The following is a 19,822-nucleotide window of genomic DNA, read 5'->3' as shown; positions in this document are numbered from 1 at the left end:
ACCAGAACATGTCACAAGTTGGATATATTTTGGATAAGCTTGTGTTAAATGGACAAGATGAACAATCTTTAACTGCATGCATTTCTACTTCAGGGAGAGATGTAGTAAACATGGGCTTCAACAAGTCATGTATCTGTTCAACTCATCATGAATCATATTCTTTGTTTCTGTATTACATTTGTGTCTAAATTCATCGCAAAAGTCTAACAACGAGGAGCAGTCAATGTGTTTTAATTTAGGGGGACCATCCCCAAAACTATTATCTGTACCCTCAAATGAATAAATTGTGACTTTGAAATACTTAACATCATTACATCAGTTCAATATAAATGTTTCAGCCAAACTCCCATTTCCAGCATGTAACTGTCAACACCAAATACAAAAAGAATCCAAGTTTTAAACTCTGACTTGTTGATGTGACTCAGTGATGAAACACTGACTGACTGACTGATTTTAAAGTTTTCTTGAAGTAAAAGTTGTAGCTACACGACGTCTTCCACTGAAAACTGAACCTGCTTCAACTAAACAGCACAACGTCCAATCAGCTGATGACTTCCTCCTGTCTGAACAGTTTACAGGTTTTCTCCCATTCTCTCACTCCCTGCTTTCTCTGAGTGTGTCTGCAGGTCTGGTTAGTTTGAACTGAAACATTTTCACCAATAAATCAAAATAAAGCACATTAAGTTCAGTTTTGTTTTTTCTTCTTTCTATCTTTGTCTTATTGCTTACTGGTCACTCCCAGTTTGGCCCAGTATTTGCTGGTGTTTTAGTCCAGGTTTGGTCCAGTATTCTCTGGTACAGCAAAGCCCTTTGGCTTTCCCTGAGGTTTTTCTATATGAGATATAGATTCTCATCGGAGGGACTCACTTCTTGTGCCAGAGTTGTGCACTCCCTCAGACAGATTGCACTGGCTTGCGTTACTTTTCTGTGGGTACTTTTCTGTACTCTGTTGGGTGATGCAGAAACACTGTCAGCAATGCAATCGATCTAAATTTCATATATCTACAACCAAGTGAATCTTTTATGTACAGAATTGTTAAACTCTATCAAAACCCTTTATGAAGGGGATCTGGGGGAGGTGATACAGGAGGACGTTTGGGCTGAGATTTAACGTTTCTAAACACTTTTAAATAAAGAGGGTGCCAGTCAGAGTCACGTCTGACTAATAATTAAAAATGGAGAGAAAATAGCAAGCAGCAATGAAATACTAGTCACCAAAAACCAGCCCTGCAAAACAAACGGCATTAAATCCAGCAAGCAAAGCAATATGACTGTGTGTGTGAAACAATCCCCACAATCTCAAAACAGTTAAGTCCAACAAAAGAAAGACAACTCAAGATCCAGGTTTTACCTCACCAAACAAAACTTGGACAGGGAAATGCACACATCCACCAGATTATTCGTCCTCCAGAGACCAAGCTGCTTACCCCGAGATGGCGACCATGACGCAGACTCTTCAACACGACCCGCTGGGCTCAGAGACTCCCTGGTAGATTGCCCTCAGGTTGGATTCACACTGTGCAGCTTTTTGGTGATTGGATTATTGGCAGATTGTGGGCGTTAACATGAATGAACCTTTGACAGGTGGGCGGGGATGTAATGCTGACGACTGGTCGCTACAACGTGTACACACACTTGTGAACCATGATGGTCTTATCCAATGGAAAGTGGTCCACCATCTGCTACACTGAAGCTTGTCTAAGATCTATGACGGTGAAACCACATACATGTTTTGGCGTTGACTGCATAATCAGAGATCAGAGATCAGAGATAACTGGGGAAAGTAGAACCAAATGCTCTCAGTGCGTTGTTTGGAGGTATCACTGCCTTCCCGCACTACATCCACAAGCCTTGGCATTGGTCACCACACCACTAGAAGCCTAATATTGGACAGTCAGACTTTTTTTAAGTGGTATCTGAATTAAATTTGGGAAAATCTTTTTCAATTCGTGAAGAGGATCAAATCTCTGATTGAAGCAACTTTTATGGTTTACATGGGCATCAGTGTTGTAAGTGATGAGCCGACTGTCACGGACACATTTGACTTTTAACTGAATTATGTTTATTTTGTGTTTGTTTTGTTTTGTTTGTCTGTGTTGTTTTAGTTTTGTCAGTCTTTGTTTTGGTGTTTAGGAATATGTCAATCGTCACTTTTTATAATGTCTTTGTATAAAGGGAATATATATAGTGTCTGGCTGTAATTCCACAGCCTCAACATTCATGTAAATCTTGCAATACACATTTTATTTCATTTAATAGAAATATCTTGCACTTCATTGTGTGTTTTTGTAAGCTACATGTGTGTTTTGTCATTTTGTCATGTATGTGATAGCCACTGTAACAAAACTTTCCCTTTGGGAATAAATAAAGTACACTATCTATCTTTAGGATAAATAAGGACATATATTGCATGCATGGACACTAACGCCTTGCAGAAAATGCAGCAGCCTGGATATTAAAAGGTCATTCCCTTTTAGCACATGGAAATATTCATACAGCTCAGGAGTCACAGCATCGTTCTCCTGTCAAACACACATTGATGCCACATTGACTTCATTGTTGTTATCTTGTGGAAGTATCGTAAACCCCAAATGCTTTTGCGAATGAGTGTTGAGGCAAAGTGGCCTGGGTCCGTTCATGGCTCCCAGATTTTCATGCTTCATCCAGAACTTCTGTAATTGGTCTATCAGTCCGAACTATGGTTCAATTTGAACCAGACTGAGACCCCCTCTTTCTGTCAGACCAAGGCTCGGCTGTTTGGTAGGTGTGAAAGGGCCCTTAGCAGAGCTGATCTGTGAAAGTGAACAGGTGTACAAACAGCTGACTCAGTCTGGTAATCAAATCTTTTATTTTCACATACTGTTTGTTTCAAATATTCACAGGTAACACTGAGTTTACAGAGAACAATTCACAATAAAACCATCAAACAAAACACAATCTAATGATTATTCTACATTTATTCTAAATCTGTTACATTTACTTCCAGTTTTATGTCACTAGGGGGGTTGTGGGCTAAGTAGTCAGTGTGCGTTTGTGATTGACATGTTTGGACTGTTTGAACAGCTGTTTTCACTTATTTCTTTTGATTAGTGGTTGTGCCTACACTGAGCTTGATTGACAGCTCCCTCACTCCCCTGTTAGCTTTGTTGTACCTGTGAGCGCTAACTCCATGTAACTATGGAGTTAGTTTAGCTCTGCTCACCTTCCACCTGAGCAAAGGTTTAATGGGTCAGAATGAAACAAGAAAGAACTAACATGGAGCTGACATGAGAGAAACCAAGCTAACATAGAGCTAATGTAGATCTAAAGTAGAGATAACAAACAAATGAAATGGAGCACACCCAGAGCTGATAAGCTAATGTACAGCCAAGTAGGCCTTACATAAAGCTAGTGTAGAGCTAATGTAGCCCTAGCTTGGAGTTAATGTATTGCTAATAAAAGCTGGCACAGAGCCAATATAGAGCAGACATCGCAATAACACATAGCTAACATAGAGCTAATCTAGGGCTAAAGTAGAACTCACATGGTACTGACATAAAGCTAATGTAGAGCTTATGTAGACCTAGCTTGGAGCTAATTTAATGCTAAAAAAAGCTGATACAAAGCCAATATAAATCTGACAGTAATTACACGTAGCTGACATAGAGCTAATGTACAGCTGATCTAGAGCTAACGTAGACCTAACATGGAGCTGATGTGCTAATGAGAGCAAATATAGAGCTGACATAGGGCTAACATAGCAATAACACACAGCTGACAGAGCTAATCTAGGGCTAAAGTCGCGCTACCATAGAAGTGGCATAAAGCTAACCTAGAGTGAAGTAAACCTTGTGTAGAGCTAATGCAGAGCTACATAGACCTTACATAGAACTAATGTAGCAGTAATATAGAGCTTATGTACAGTCAACAAAGAGCTAGACTGCTAAAAAAATGCTAATGGAAGCTGACATCTTCTTGTTACTATTTCCTGCTACTTTTGATTTGATCAGGTGGGTAAAAACTGGGTTTTTGAGATGGTCCCATTCTTTTGGTATTGGCCCTATAGGGCTATTATTGATACTCAAAACAAGACTTAGTGTTGGTACATACTACCATTATTCTAGTATAGATGTTCAGCAATATTTTAGGTATCGATCCACCCACCCCTATCAACAGGTTATTAATCCCCTGGGAAAGTTCCTCTGGTGGAAACGCCCTGATAAAGGTAACACAGAGCGGATGTACAACTAATGTGGTGCTAGCATAAAGCTAAAGTAGAGCTAACATTGAGCTAATTATAGCTAACATAAAGCTAACAGTGTTAACAAATTCTGATGCTAGTCCTGTAAACATTGTAAGGTAAAATAAATACAAATAAGTGAAACCAGCTGTGCAGGGACATCTATTGTTGATTCACGCCTCATAAGTGCTTGACAACACTTCCTGTTTAAAGTCCTCTTACAGTAAGTCACTGAAAATGTCCTGGAAAATGAGTTTGTGAGACATTAAAAACTCCAATTTAGTTGTTGTCTTCTCTTTGTCCCTGTACTTAGACACCTGTCAGTCAATGTGACAGCAGTAGCACCCAATCATACGGTTTAAATTTTGGTTGTGGGTGGGGCTTAACTTTTGGTTACATTTTGTTCACTGATTTGTCCTTTTAAAATCCCACCAATCATCATTGCTGCCTGTCTGAGGGAGCGTTCATAGTTATCAAACACATGAAACTTTTCCAGGACACCTCTTTGTTTTCCAGGACTTAGGACTGAATGGAAAACTGCATGAATCAGTACTTATATTATATAATATTAATATATAATATTCCCATAACACTGTCTGCTGTGTAACACTGTCCTCAGATCAGTTTAGATTTGATCAGAAGGTTAGCCCTATTGGTCACCCAGCAAACAGGTAATGTTCCACAGACATTCTCCCAAGTTTCCTGTTCAATATAAAATTCAGTAAATGTTCTTGTTGTTTGTCCAGCTCGGTTCTTTGAGCCGTCATTGACGGTTTCTTCGTTCTTTAAAGTAACATGTGGAGTACGTTCTCTGTATAATATTTGAAGAATGTTGAAGGAACCACATGTTCAAAGACGGCTGTCCTCTACAAGCTGACGATGTCATAATAACTAATGTTTATAATCAATACTGTGTTGATCGATGAAGTCAGCGTCGGGTCCATTTTATCAGAGTCTCTGGTGATCGATACAGGAAAATCAGTTTGGCATAAAGCTCCTCCTCCAACTCCAGCTCACCTGTCTCTCTTACCTGAAAGGGAAAACAGCCAATCAGATCACAATACAGAAGCTAATCAGATTAACTTTTTTTCCTAACGGGGTGTTCAGGCTCGTTGTGGGCGGGGTTACACTTCAGAGGGCGGAGCCTGTGGACATATTGTGTAAATAAAGCTTTTTAAATGTGTACCAGGAAGATGTCGGTGCAGAGTTTGAGGATGCGGTTGACGCAGGGCAGCTCCTCGAACATGATGGAGTGACTGATCCCACTGAAGAACTCTCTAACAAACTTCCCAATCACCAACACCACCGAGGCGTACAATCCCATGATGCTGCAGGGCCAGAGACACAAGAAGAAGAAGAAGGAGAAGAGGAAGGAGAAGAAGAAGAAGACCGGGAGTGGCTGTGGTGTGCTGATATCAAAACAATACTTTCTTTGTTTCCTTACTTTTAAGTGTTACTACTGAAACTCCTACTTTACTTCTCCTAGTGCTACTGTGACCAATACCACTGCCACTACTACTAATGCTACTACCGCAGTTATTGATACACATTTCAGATGGTACATCATACTACTGTAATTATACTACTGTAACTAATAGAAGACTTAGACTTAGACATTATTTATCCCACAGCAGGGAAATTTACATGTCACAGCAGCAAAGACAGAAAGGTGCAGAAACACACAGCAGACAGTAGGTATTTGTAGTAAGAACATGTGTTACTGCAGTGAGTGTACTGTAATAATACTCCTGTTATTGCAGTACTTGAAGGTAATGTTTACCCGTATCCAGCCAGGAAGCCCAGACTCGGAGGACTGACTTTATCACTGAACACAAACAACTGAAGCCCCGCCTCCCTTCTGTCACTCAGCGAAGCTCTGCCCCCGACAGGCACCAGGCTGGCAGCCGGTTGGTCGACGATCCACCACTCCTGATTCTCTCGGCTCTGATTGGTTGACCGCTCCAGGGCCAGCAGGATGTCCTTGTAGAGGCCGTCTGATTGGAAGAGAGAGGAGAGACATTACTTGATGTTACCACAGCAGAAGACCCAAAACTGAATTTCTCTGTGGAACTTCCTTCATTTACTGCTATTTTGTTTTTTGTTCAAACATATTTTTTATCTATTCACTTACAGATAATAATGATTCAGTTGTTGCTCAATTTAACAATAACAAAACCAAAGGATGTGTTATAAAAGTCTGCACTTCAATCAGTGAAATAAAGCACAGGAACATTACTAACTGATACTTGTCAAGTCAATACTTGAGTAAAAGTCAGGCACAGTTGTAAAGAAGGGGGGCACGTTTGTAAAATCAGTAAAATGTGTTACAACTCAAATTTCAAGTCCTGATATTAAAATATACATTATTACATCTCTGTCCCACGGTTGAGTGCTTTCTCGTCTCTCTTGTTTCTTCTGGATCTATGACTGCAGCCACCGCTGCTACAAATATTACTATTAGTCTTATTGTTATTATTATTGCTATCATTACTCTTACTATTATTATCTTTATCAATATTAATATTATTACAACTACCATTACTATTACTTAACATCTCTATGTGGAACTTGCATTGTGCAACTGTATGTTGTCTTTCCTCCTGACTTTGCGGTTGTTTTGTTTATCTTTGCTGTAGTTTTGTTTATCTTTGCTGTAGTTTTGTTTAACTTTCTGATTGTTTTGTTTATCTTTGTGGTTGTTTTGTGTCTCTTTGTAATAGTTTTGTGTCTCTTTGCAGTCGTTCTGTGTCCCTTTGTAGTTGTTTTTTTTAATCTTTGTGGTTGTTTTGTGTCTCTTTGTGATCATTTTGCGTCTCTTTGTGTTTGTTTTGAAACCATTTGAGGGTTAGGGTTAGTCCTGTCTGTCCTGGAAGAAGAATCTCTGAGACTGCTTTGTGATTCTGGGCTGTTGAAGTAAAACTGACTACTACAACTGAATTTTTAACTGCTGAAAGTGAAACAGTGAAAAATAAACTTCTAATTCAGTGAAATGTAGTTTTCATTTATGTTAACTCTCAACTGAAAAACAAATAGTGACAGTGATTTCAGTTTGTTAGACTGTTGAACATTGATTGGATGTTTTAATGATAACTGTGTGTGGATATAAAAACCTGTGTAAAACTGTTCGATAGGTTTGGCGTTGGAGTCGCTGGGAGCTCGAATGAAACATGGAAACACTTCCTGTATCACCCTGGAAACAAACACATAAAGCTACAGTTCACAAGAAAGGTTTTACATTTTATACATAAAATCTGTCACAGTCTGCTGCCAATGCTAATGCTAATCATGATGGCTAACAACTGGATCACAGTAAACTGTACAACTAGCCCCTCCCACCCAAAATATAATCCCACCCCTCCGTGTACAGGCCCTCCCTTGTACACATGGCCCTCCCTGCCTCTCCTTGTATAGTCCCGCCCCCTGTACTCACACAGGAAGTGTCCTGGTTCCGTTCAGAAGCTGGATCAGCTCCAGGCGAGTCTGATCGTCCAAGTAGGTCACATGTTTACCTGAAGCAAGCTCCGCCTTCGCCCCCAGACTCAAGTTCCTGTTTAAAAAAATTTTTAAGAACCTTTTAAGGTTCTTTTTCCTGATGTACAGCTACTACCTCCACTACTACTACTACTACTACAACTGCCACTGCTACTATCTCTACTACTACTACTACTACTACTACTGCTGCTGCTGCCACTAACTGTACCGCTACTACCACAAGTACTACTACTACTGCAACTTCTACTACTACTGCCACCACTACTACCTCTACTACTGCTACTGCTACTGCTACTATATCTTTAACAGTACTTCCACTACTACTAAGAATTAATGACACGTTGCATAAACAGAACAATCCAGGACACAATCAGGGGGAAGTATTAATATGTATTGATGATTGATTATTGATCTGTAGAGTGAAGCTGACCGTTGAACAGTCCAGGACATAGTCAGGGGGAAGTGGTCCAGGTCTAGCACCTGGCTCAGGTACTGCCTGCTGGGAGGACTGATGGTCCACAGAGAGTTACTGCTGCCTTGCAGCTCCGCCACCGTCACGTCCTCACGCCCGTACGCCTCCAGGAACTGCAAGGCACTCTGGGAAATACAGACCACAGAGTTACTGGAATAGAACTACAAGCTGTAGCACCAGTACTGCAATCGGTGTGTGTACTAGTGCTGCAGAGAACTTACAGGTGTGTAGCTGTAGGAGCTGGTGAAGTAGCTGAAGTCTTCCTCCGTCAGATCTTTGAGCTGATTCTGCTGTGCACTCATCGTGAAGATCGGCTGTTAACAACAACAGCAGGGCAGATATAGTACTACTAATACTACCGCTCATACTGCTAATACTACTGCCACTATTGTCAACAACTAAAAAGTACCAATAGTACAAATACTATTGCTACAAAAAACCCTGATTAGTTATAATACTACTCACACTACTGCTAATAGTACTGCTACTGCTGTCAACAAAGACCAGAGGCCTGCACTCCAAAGCAAGTTCAACATACCCAGGATATCTTCTCCTCATCTAACAGCTGCATCCCACTGAGCGCTCACATAACGCTGGTTATCAACTCGATATGTCAACCCAGGGTTACATAATCTAGCCACGACCGCATTCACATAAAAGGGACGGAGTTTGCAGCATCTGACCAATCACAACATGGACACGTCTACTGGCAGCAGAGCGGCATATTTTGCAACCAAAGGGGAAACTATAATATTAGACAAAGAAGAAGTTAAACACATCATCCAGGCTGAAAGCAGCACAGCTGCAGCTGCCAGATGCAGGAAGGACAGCTGGCAAACAATCACCACTGTGTGACTGAAGGCTTCTAATATCATGGCCCCATTATTAGGGCCAGAGGAGATCTGACTCTCATTACATTTGTGTGTTCTATTAAATTCATGTGTTGCTGAGGCGTGTTGGACAGTTTTAGTCTTATTCTGTCAGCTGCAGCCCCGGAGTTTCAGATGGAGCAAATAAAACATAAATATACATTATATAAGTACTAAGGCTTTAGTGCTTCAGTCAGTCTCTGCTGGAGGATGATATCAGTATACAAAAGCACAATGAAATGCACACAGAAGTCATTCCCTCCGACTAGAATTTATATTTCATATAAAACACTGTCAAGGAAAGACAAAGGTCTCTGCTGGTCTCTGAACACTCTGCCCCCCTAAGAGACCCTCTCACGACCCACACCGAGCTCCACAGGCTCTTCTATGACTGGTGATGCTGTTTTCCATGAGAGCTGATTGGTCAGTAGGCGGTGCTTTTATATGAGTTGATCTGTTATCTGGCTCCGGAGCAGGTGATATTTGCAGCATAAGTTGCCATGGCACTGTAGAAAGTGAACCACTGTCGTAACCCTGAAAACACAGGGTTAACCCTAAAGTTACCTCTCTAACCCCAAATCCTGCTTCGTAGTACAGGCCTCAGGTCAGTAACAAGGTGTGTACAGTACAGGTGAGTTTACCTGGAAGCCTCCCAGTGTGATGGTCAGAGAGACGTCGAGCGGTCGGTTGACAACTCCGGCTACAGATTTGATGAGCGACATGAAGAGAAGTGGAAACCAGACGATACAGATGAGCAGCAGAACAATCAGGCCGCCCATCCCGTATTTCACCACACGCTTCTTCTTCTGGCCACGAGGCTGAGGGTACCTCTGTGTACAAATACACACAAAAACATATATATATATGCATAGCTAATACTGTTATATGTATATAGAGTTGGGTCCAAATATCTGAGACCACATTGAAAATCTCAAATATTCTAACGAAAACCTGGAAATAATCACAAAGTTTGACGATTCAGAAACATTTGAAAACAAGTAGTTATGACATGTAAAACGAAGAAGACATATTTTGATCCTGCGCTATTTTTAGGTCGGCAATCAAATTTAAGCACATTTGTGGCATCAACCAACTGAATTCCTTCGTCCAAAAGGTCAGGTGTTTTTGAGTTGTGTCCTTCCATCGAAGCATGTGTTCAGATGACACTCAGGTGGATCTGTAGCCAGTGTTCACCTATTCATTGCTCACTAAGCAGCATTGTGATAGTGGGAAACATGGCATCAGAACTAAGTGAAAGTGTCAGAAGTCAAACTGTTATTCTGAGCAAAGAGGGGCTTTCTCAGAGTCAAATCATGGCCAGACTAAGGTTTCTAAGGGGGCAGTGCATGGAACTCTAAAATGCTTTGCAGAAACGGGATCAGTTGTATCCAAAGCTCGATCAGACAGACCAACAGTGACCACACCATCAGAAGATCAATACATCAAGCTTAGTTCTCTGAGAGATAGAAAAGCAACTTCATCACAGAGACACAATCTGCTAAATAAAAAACGCCACACTCCAATTATCAAAAGTCCTGTCAAAAGAAGGCGGTCTTGTAGCGGTCTCAGAGGACCAGTAGCAGTTTCTAAACCACTTCTCAAAAGGGGAAACAAGGCCAAATTCTTGGGGTGGGCTAAGAAATAGCAGCATTTTACTGTGGATGAAGAAAAGTCCCATTTACTGATGAATCCAGGTTAGAGATTTCTGGCAGTAGCAGAAGGGTGTATGTAAGGAGACGAGCAGGAGAGAGAATGATACCGCAGTGGATCAAACCAACAGGGAAACATGGTGGTGGGAATATTCAAGTCTGGTGGAAGTTGCCTACTCTGGAGCTGGACCCCTGCAGCGAATCGACTACACCTTGACCAAGGAGAAGCACCACTCCATTCTTCAGAGACATGCTGTACCCTCTGGTCTGCATCTTTATGGAGAGGGATTCATACTGCAGCAGGACAAGGACCCCAAACACACCTCAAAGCTTTGCAAGAACTACTGGAAGACCAAAGAAGACTCAGGAGTCCTGACTGTCATGGACTTTCCTCCACAGTCACCTGACCTCAACCCCATTGAACTATTTATGGGGGCACTTGAAGACTCAGAAAGCCAAGCCTTCTGTGACATCACAAGAAGCCCTCTGGAACATTGTCAGATCATGCTGGGATAACATGGGTCATCAGGTTTGGCATAAACCTGTGGAGTCCATGCCAGCTGGAATGCAAGCTGTCATTAAAGCAAAAGGGGGACATACCAAAGACTAAGATTCTCTGAAATTCCTGAACATCTTTCAAAGATTCAACTTTTCACTCAAATTGTTGAGCTGATATTATAACTTGTAATGAAAATAACAGTATTACATTCTAAACAAATGCAAAATAGAAGTATCTCAACTAGGTCTCTGGACTTTTGGACCCCACTGCATATACTGCATATACATACAGAAACACAAAAATAAATACACACTAATACACAGACATACAAACTTATATACTCCCTCTTCTTTTGAACATCAAGGCTAAGGGTGACGCTGAGTACAAATACAAATACACAAAAATGTACACGCAGAGAGAGACATACCTTCTCAGACTCCCTCCAGCACTTTAAGACGAAGCAGTGGGCGTAAACATCCTCTACACAGATCCACGAGGACAGAGACAGAGTGGTGTCTGTCCACACCCAGTCCATCACCGCCCTCAGCTCCGTCAGGAAGGGAACCAGACGGAAACTACAGGCAGACAGGTAGACAGTCAGGTAAAGAGACAGACAGGTAGAGACCAACATGTAAAAAGACTTGGTTACATATGTCAACAGTCAGGGAGTTAACAGTAATGTCTGGGAGCGTTATATTGTTAAAATGTTCATTTTTTGAAGTCTTTGAGTCTTGTACAACATGTAAATCAGACAGACTTGGAGTTTTTGGAAGGTGTTTTTTTCCCTCTTTTCATAGAGTTGCAGCGCCAGTCTTTGTACTAAGCTAAGCTAACAGATCCCCCTGCTTCCAATATTTGAGCTAAGCTAGGCTAACAGTTGGACTGTTGGTGCGTGTTGGAGTCTGACGGGGACTCACCCCTGGAACAGGAAGAGGTTGAGGTAGTTGTAACTCTTCGTAAGGAAGTTTCCCAGAACTCGTGTCGGGTAACCAGATCGAATCTGATAGGCTGATAAACCGAAGTAAACACACTTGACAAAATACCAGAGTTGAGCCACCAGGTTCTGATTGAAACGCCTGGAGATAGATGGACATGTGAGACAGACAGACAGAGGGACATGCAGTTATTTGTATGCTTGAGTACATTAAATGCAATTAGGCCTAATACTACTCAAATAGACTGTTTTGTGAGAGGCCTTGAATAAACTCTTCACTTGAGCATAACTGGTGTGCTGTGCCTGCGTGTACCTCAGTATTTGAAACTTTTAACATTTATGAACATGAACATGTGACACTGTCACATTATATACGACAAAAAACAAGGAGAAGCATAATAGGTCCCCTTTGACTTTCTACACACTCTGCTAACTGCTACTGTTGGTGCTGCTAACACCTCCTGCTGTTGATCAATGCCACTGTTAGCGCTAAATGCTGCTGCTAACTGCTTTTTACAAGCTAAATATAACCCAGATGGTGTTTAATAGGGTTAGAAACAGATGAGAGTCGGAGCTCAGTTATGATGCAGCTTCATTATGTTATATATATATATATATATATATGTATACCTCTCAGTGACTGTCGGCAGGATGAAGAACATCCAGAAGTGAATCCCAAAAACCAAAATCACCTGGAACACCAACTTCCCCAAAACTGTCTTCCTCAAATACAGAGCCCTGTCTATCACCATGGTACCTGCAGGCAGACAGGTAGACAGACAGAAAGGTAAACAGACAGGTAACCAGACAGACAGAAAGACAGACAGGCAGACGTACCAAACTGGATCAGAACCATCACCAGGAAAGCTTCAGGAACTTGGTCTTCGGAGAGGGAGGAAGTGATGTCAGCAGCTGCAGAGTGTTTCTGAGAAATGAAAATAGAATGAAATAGAATCATTCAATCATTCAGATAAATAAAGTTTCACTCAGAGTGAAGCGATGCAGTCAGTTAATACAACTTTACTCCGAAGGCCCAGAAGCCGAAGACGATGATGATGAAATCGACGGTGTCAGCCAGGAACATGAGGACGTAAACATCAGTGACGGCGCTGTATTCTGGTTGGACGAGAGCTCTGAAAAACTGAAGGACCGGACGGTAAAGAGACATACACCTAACACAGAGAGAGAGAGAGAGTTTCACAGAACTTTATTGAAGTCAACACATTAACGAACAAAGACTACATGACATTTCATATGTAAGGTATTTACTGTGACTTATAAGTTTAAAAAAATAGTAGAAACACAATAATAACAATAATAATAATAATAATAAGTACACGAACAAAGACAAGGGGCTCTATTTTCAACTTCTCCTTGGAATCTGGCATGGTACCCTCCAGCTTAAAAATGGCACTCTATCATAATCTCACTCCTATACTCAAAAAGGCAGGCCTCCAACCTTCCATTTCTCAGTAAGATCCTCGAAAGAGCAGTTGCCGTCCAACTCCATCAGCACATGTCCAACCATGAGCTCTACAAACCCCTTCAATCTGGCTTCAGAGCATACCACAGCACAGAGACCGCCCTCATCAAAATCACCAATGACCACCTCATTGCTGCTGACTCCGGCCACATCAGTATCCTCATTCTCCTGGACCTCTCTGCAGCCTTTGACACAATTTCCCACACCATAATCCGAATACCTAGGCCTCACTGGTACAGCTCTTTCCTGGTTCCAGTCATACCTCTCCAACAGGAAACAGTTTATCACTATCGCAGACTCCAGATTATTCGTCACCACGGCCTCAGCATCCACTGCTACACTGACGACACGCAGCTCTACCTCCGCACTAAACCATTTACTCAGCTCCCCCCACAGTCCCTTGTCAACTACCTGCAGAGCATAAAAACCTGGATGTCATCTAGCCTACTCCAGCTAAACAGCAACAAAACAGAGCTCATGGTTGTAGCTTCCAAGGCCCTGCTATGGAAGGTTGGAGAGCTTCTCCTGGATGTGGACGGCTGCTCCATCTTCCCATCCCCTGAAGTCCGCAACCTGGGTGTCATTTTGGACTCCACCCTCTCATTCCAGTCACACATCAAATCCATCACCAAATCTGCTTTCTCCCATCTCAAAAACATCACTTACAGACTCAGTGACAGAGACCCTCATTCACTCCTTCACCTCTTGTGTGGATTATTGCAATGGACTCCTGTCCGCGGTACCCACCAAAGCCCTGGACAGGCTCCAGTATGTGCAAAACTCAGCTGCCAGAGTTCTCACCCGCACCAAGCCCTGGCAGCACATCACCCCCACCCTCACCCACCTCCACTGGCTCTCGGTCAGGTCCCACATCTCATATAAAATCCTCCTTCTCACCTACAAATCCCTCCATACCCTTGCCCCCAGTACCTGTCAGACCTCCTCCACCCCTATACCCCGTCCAGGAACCTGCAATCCTCTGACTAAGGTTTGCTCACCACCCCTCACACCTGTCAGCAGACTGTTGGAGTCAGGGCTTTCAGTGTGGCAGCCCCCATCCTTTGGAACTCTCTACCTGCAGACATCTGCAATGCTGCATCATTGGACATCTGCAAAACACATCTAAAAACACACCTCTTCACCAAGGCCTGTGGACTTCATTAACTCTGCTATCCCCGACAATCACTGCTACCATCATCAATTTTTTCATGTGTTATGTCTCCTATGTGTTTTTTGTCTGTTTAAAGCATCCTTGGGTCTCCTGAAAGGCACTATACAAATGCAAGCTATTACTTTTATTATTATTATTATTATTATTAACAACCATGTTCATATCAGATATATCAGCATGTTCTCCTCCATTTTGTTTTTTCATGGCAGATCATTTATATCTAATCCACAGATCATAAAATCCTTTGAGAGATAAACTCAAATTGTAGGAGATATTTGGTGAAAAAACAATGTCACTGGACCCTAGTTAGCTTTAGTGTTAGCATACCTGCTAACAGAGTATGTCTTGGCTCTGATGGAAAGTTCTCTGAGTTTCTCCAGCAGCATATCAAACCTGCTGGGCTGCTGAGATCTGGAACTCATGCTGCCTGAAAACACATGAAGAAGAAGACGAGGAGATATTAACAGCACTTAAACAATAATTAATTTATTTGCACCATATTCCATCAGTATATCCATTTTCCACCACTTATCCAGGTCCAGGTCACAGTGATAAATTCCCTCTATCCTTGTCCTCCAGCTCCTCCTGCAGGATCCTGAGGTGTTTCCAGGCCAGATGGGATAATCCCTCCCATGTGGTCTGGGTCTGCCCCAGGGTCACCCACCAGATGGATGTGCCCTGAAAACCTCCACAGGAAACAGTCCAGATGGCGTCCGAAACAGATGCCCGAACCACCTCAGCTGACTTCTTGAAGGAGCAGCGGTTCTCCACAGAGCTGCCTCTGGGTGTTTCTAAGGCTGCAGAGGAAACTTATTTCAGCCAGTCACGACCAAAAGCTCATGAGCCTAGGTGAGGGTCGGAATGTAGATCGACCGCTAAATCGAGCTTCATCTTCATCTAAAACCAACAGAACCACATCCTCTGCAAAGGTACACTCCTGAGGTCATCATGCCGACATTCTCCACACCTCGACTGCACTGTCAGATTCTGTTCATGAGAATTGGATTCTGTGACAGGAACAACTCTGGTGGAGTCCAACACCCACTGAGAACATGTTTGACTTCCATGTTTGCTGAGAATACAGACGCAGCTCTCACTCTGGTTATACAAGGACTAAATGACTCGCAGTAACGGCACTGGTACTCCATACTTCCACAGTACCCCCCTGGGGGACACATCATAAACTTTCTCCGCAAAACACATGAAGAGTTCATTTGTAAAAACAGATAAACCATTCTTAAAATGAATAAATCAAGTTTGACTGATATTATCTGGAGTGCACACAAAAAAACATGAATTCAGAAAATAAATCTGTTTTTGCAAATGAACCTTTCACATGTACACTCGATGGAAAAAACTCCCACAATCCCTCCACGATCCTTGCAAGAGAAAACAGCTGTTCCACTGATCCAGGAGCAGGACAAAATCCACATCAGTCCTCCTGAATCTGAGGTTCAACAATTAGCCAGAGTCCTTTCAGCAGCCTGAGGAGGGAGGCTGAGCAGTGTGACACTGATAGCTGGAGCTCACTCTCCAGTACCCCTTTTTTAAAAATGTGAACCACCACCCCAGTCTGCCAGTCTCCAAGTACTGTGCCCAACCTCCACGAGACACTGAAGAGTCAACCAAGACAGACCAACAATGTAAAGAGCTTCTTAACTACCTCAGAGAGCTCTGCCAGAGAAATGAACAAGTCCTCCAGCTCTGCCTCCTCTGTGGAGGACGTGTTGGTTCAAGAGTTCCTCAGAGTGTTTTACCATCTGACAAGGGAGAAAATCCAAGATGGCACGGCGGATGGCTGCCTCGGTCTGTTGGAGTGCATTGTTTTGCCTTGTTTTGTTTGTAAATAGCGTTTCTTGTTTTGGTTCACAGAACTCTTTCACCAGAGAAGAGCTCATGAACATCAGGGGAACAACTCCAGCGGATTTGTTTCCCGAATTTCTTGCACCTTTAACTGTTTTATGGGACATTCTGGTCAAAGGTGCTCTCACCTTTGCAGCTCTACGTCGACGTAGAGGGAAATGTGCCGGTGCGCTCGTGCGTCTTCGCCGGCGAGGACAACGCACACCGCTACCCGGAATATTTCTCTCTAACTTGCGCTCACTGGGGAATAAGATGGACGAACTCCAGCTGCTGATGAGGAGAAACAAGGACTTTTATTCATCTGCTGTTTTGTGCTTCATGGAGACATGGCTGGGGGAAAGAACTCCAGACGCGACACTGCAGCTGGACGGATTCCAGCTTCTCCGAGCGGAACATGACGCGCACCTCTCTGGCAAAACAAAGAGGTATTCGTTTCTACATCAACAGCAGCTGGTGTAACGACGTGACAGTGATCCGACGGCATTGCTCTCCTTCCCTGGAAACTTTTCTCATAAACTGTAAACCATACTACTCCCCCCGTGAGTTCGCTTCATTCATTCTGGTCGGAGTTTACATTCCACCGGAGGCCAACGTGCAGGACGCACAGGGCACACTCGCCGACCAGATACTGGAAACGGAGTGGACCAACCCAGACTCCTTAGTTATTGTCCTCGGTGACTTTAACAAAGGTAACCTCAGACATGAACTCCCCAAATACAAACAGTTTATTAAATGCCCCACCAGGGAGGTCATCACTGTTACACCACAGTCAGTAACGCTTTTCACGCCGTCACCCGCGCTGCACTGGGATGTTTTCAGGACTGCTACCAACAGTCTGGATGAGTACACAGAGGCTGTGACTTCATATATCAGCTTCTGTGAGGACTGCTGTGTACCAACTCGCAACAGGGTGAGTTATAACAACGACAAACCCTGGTTCACAGCAAGACTGTGACAGCTGAGGTTGGAAAAGGAAGAGGCGTTTAAGAGTGGCAACAGAGCGGAGTTTAAGGAAGCCAAGTACAAGTTTAGCAAGGCTGTGAGGGAAGCTAAACGACTGTACTCAGAGAGACTACAAGACCAGTTCTCCTCCAACGACTCTGCTTCTGTGTGGAGGGGGCTCAGGCAGATCACCAACTACAAGCCAAGAGCCCCCAACTCTGCTAACGACCGACGCCTCGCCAACAGCCTCAACAACTTCTACTGTCGCTTTGAAAGACAATGGGACAGTCCTGACACCATCCACCACACCATCACCCACCAGCTCCAGCCCAACAGCCCCAACCCCCTCATCACACCTGGGGATGAACTCTCACACCTCTTACCACCACAGCTGCCCCCCACAGTGCCCCCCCCCCCTCCTCCAGCATCGTCACCTCTGTCTGTCCTTGAAAGAGAGGTGAACAGGCTCTTCAAGAGACAAAATCCCCGGAAAGCTGCTGGACCAGACTCCATCTCCCCATCCTGCCTGAAGCGCTGCGCCGATCAGTTGTCTCCGGTGTTCACAGACATCTTCAACACCTCACTGGAGACATGCCATGTGCCAGCCTGCTTCAAGGCCTACACCATCATCCCTGGTGTGTGTATATTTTTTATTTTCTATTTCTTATTTTTATATTTTGTACATACCTTTAGTTCTAAATTATGCTATTTTCCTACTCTGGAATGGGAGCACCGGTGCTGTACAATTTCCCCCCGGGGATCAATAAAGTATTTCTGATTCTGATTCTGTCCCCAAAAAGCCAGGGCCCACAGGATTTAATGACTACAGACCCGTCGCCCTGACCTCTGTGGTCATGAAATCATTTGAACGCCTGGTCTTGATCCATCACTGACCCTCTGCTGGACCCCCTGCAGTTTGCCTACAGAGCCAACAGGTCTGTAGACGATGCCGTCAACTTGGCCCTCCAGCACCTGGACTCCGCAGGATACTATGCCAGAATCCTGTTTGAGGACTTCAGCTCTGCCTTCAACACGATCGTCCCAGCTCTTCTTCAGGACAAGCTCTCCCAGCTGAACGTGCCTGACCCCACCTGCAGGTGGATCACAGATTTCCTGTCTGACAGGAAGCAGCATGTGAAGCTGGGGAAACACGTCTCAGACTCAAGGATGATCAGCACCGGCTCCCCTCAAGGCTGTGTTCTTTCTCCTCTACTCTTCTCCCTGTACAGCTGCACCTCCAGTCACCAGTCCGTCAAGCTCCTGAAGTTTGCGGACGACACCGCCCTCATCGGACTCATCTCTGGAGAGGATGAGTCTGCCTACATGTGGGAGATTGACCATCTGGTGACCTGGTGCAACAGCAACAACCTGGAGCTTAACGCTTCAAAGACAGTGGAGATGGTTGTAGACTTCAGGAAGAGCGCAGCCCCACCTGCCCCAATCACCCTGTGTGACTCTCCAGTGGACACTGTGGAGTCCTTCCGTTTCCTGGGCTCCATCATCAGCCAGGACCTGCGGTGGGAGCTGAACATCAGCTCCCTCATCAAGAAAGCCCAACAGAGGATGTACTTCCTGAGGCAGCTGAGGAAGTTTAACCTGCCACAAACAATGCTGGTTCACTTCTATACTGCCATCATACAGTCCATCCTCACCTCCTCCATCACTGTCTGGTACGCTGCTGCCTCCACCAAGGACAGACACAGACTGAAGTGTATCATCCGCTCTGCAGAGAGGGTGATTGGCTGCAACCTCCCATCTCTTCAGGACCTGTACTCCTCCAGGACCCTGAGGAGAGCAGGGAAGATCGCTGCTGACCCCTCCCACCCCGGACACCATCTGTTCGACCCCCTCCCCTCTGGCAGGAGGCTGCGGTCCATCAGGACAAAAACCTCCTGCCACAACCACCATTTCTTCCCCTCTGCAGTCAACCTGACAAACTTACATTGCCCCCCCCCCCCCCCCCCCCCCCCGAACACAAACACAAGTTATACGTTATATTAACGTACATCACTCCTGTCCCCCCTGCGTTACATTAACGCACCCACCCCCTACTGGACACTTTATCTGGACACTTTATTTTGGTCACTGCACTGTTATTTATCTTATCTTATCTTATTTTTATTTTCATTCTTATTTTACCTTTTATATTCTACATATTTGTTTTGACAACAAATATGTAGACTGACCTCCTGATACTTGGGCCATCAAAGCTGAGAGGATTCCTTCTGT

The 19,822-nt window shown here is 43.8% G+C and overlaps 1 protein-coding gene across 1 annotated transcript in view; it reads right to left on the bottom strand.

The window, feature by feature from the left end:
- Window positions 1-5,147: 5,147 nt before the first annotated feature.
- LOC139304583 (piezo-type mechanosensitive ion channel component 2-like) overlaps window positions 5,148-19,822 on the bottom strand; it is a 54,262-nt gene continuing 39,587 nt past the window's right edge. Inside the window, exons 43-56 of the mRNA XM_070928518.1 lie at window positions 15,116-15,215; window positions 13,159-13,306; window positions 12,972-13,059; window positions 12,765-12,891; window positions 12,118-12,276; window positions 11,628-11,775; window positions 9,694-9,882; window positions 8,405-8,497; window positions 8,142-8,308; window positions 7,650-7,766; window positions 7,330-7,409; window positions 6,000-6,213; window positions 5,406-5,547; window positions 5,148-5,249 (exon numbers count right to left, since the gene is read on the bottom strand). Coding sequence (XP_070784619.1) covers window positions 5,148-5,249; window positions 5,406-5,547; window positions 6,000-6,213; window positions 7,330-7,409; window positions 7,650-7,766; window positions 8,142-8,308; window positions 8,405-8,497; window positions 9,694-9,882; window positions 11,628-11,775; window positions 12,118-12,276; window positions 12,765-12,891; window positions 12,972-13,059; window positions 13,159-13,306; window positions 15,116-15,215 — 1,874 coding nt within the window. The remainder of the gene's footprint in view (window positions 5,250-5,405; window positions 5,548-5,999; window positions 6,214-7,329; window positions 7,410-7,649; window positions 7,767-8,141; window positions 8,309-8,404; window positions 8,498-9,693; window positions 9,883-11,627; window positions 11,776-12,117; window positions 12,277-12,764; window positions 12,892-12,971; window positions 13,060-13,158; window positions 13,307-15,115; window positions 15,216-19,822) is intronic.

The sequence above is a fragment of the Enoplosus armatus genome, chromosome 21 (genome assembly GCF_043641665.1).
Source record: "Enoplosus armatus isolate fEnoArm2 chromosome 21, fEnoArm2.hap1, whole genome shotgun sequence".
In the NCBI taxonomy this organism is placed as follows: domain Eukaryota; kingdom Metazoa; phylum Chordata; class Actinopteri; order Centrarchiformes; family Enoplosidae; genus Enoplosus; species Enoplosus armatus.
This window is presented reverse-complemented; position numbering and strand designations above follow the sequence as displayed.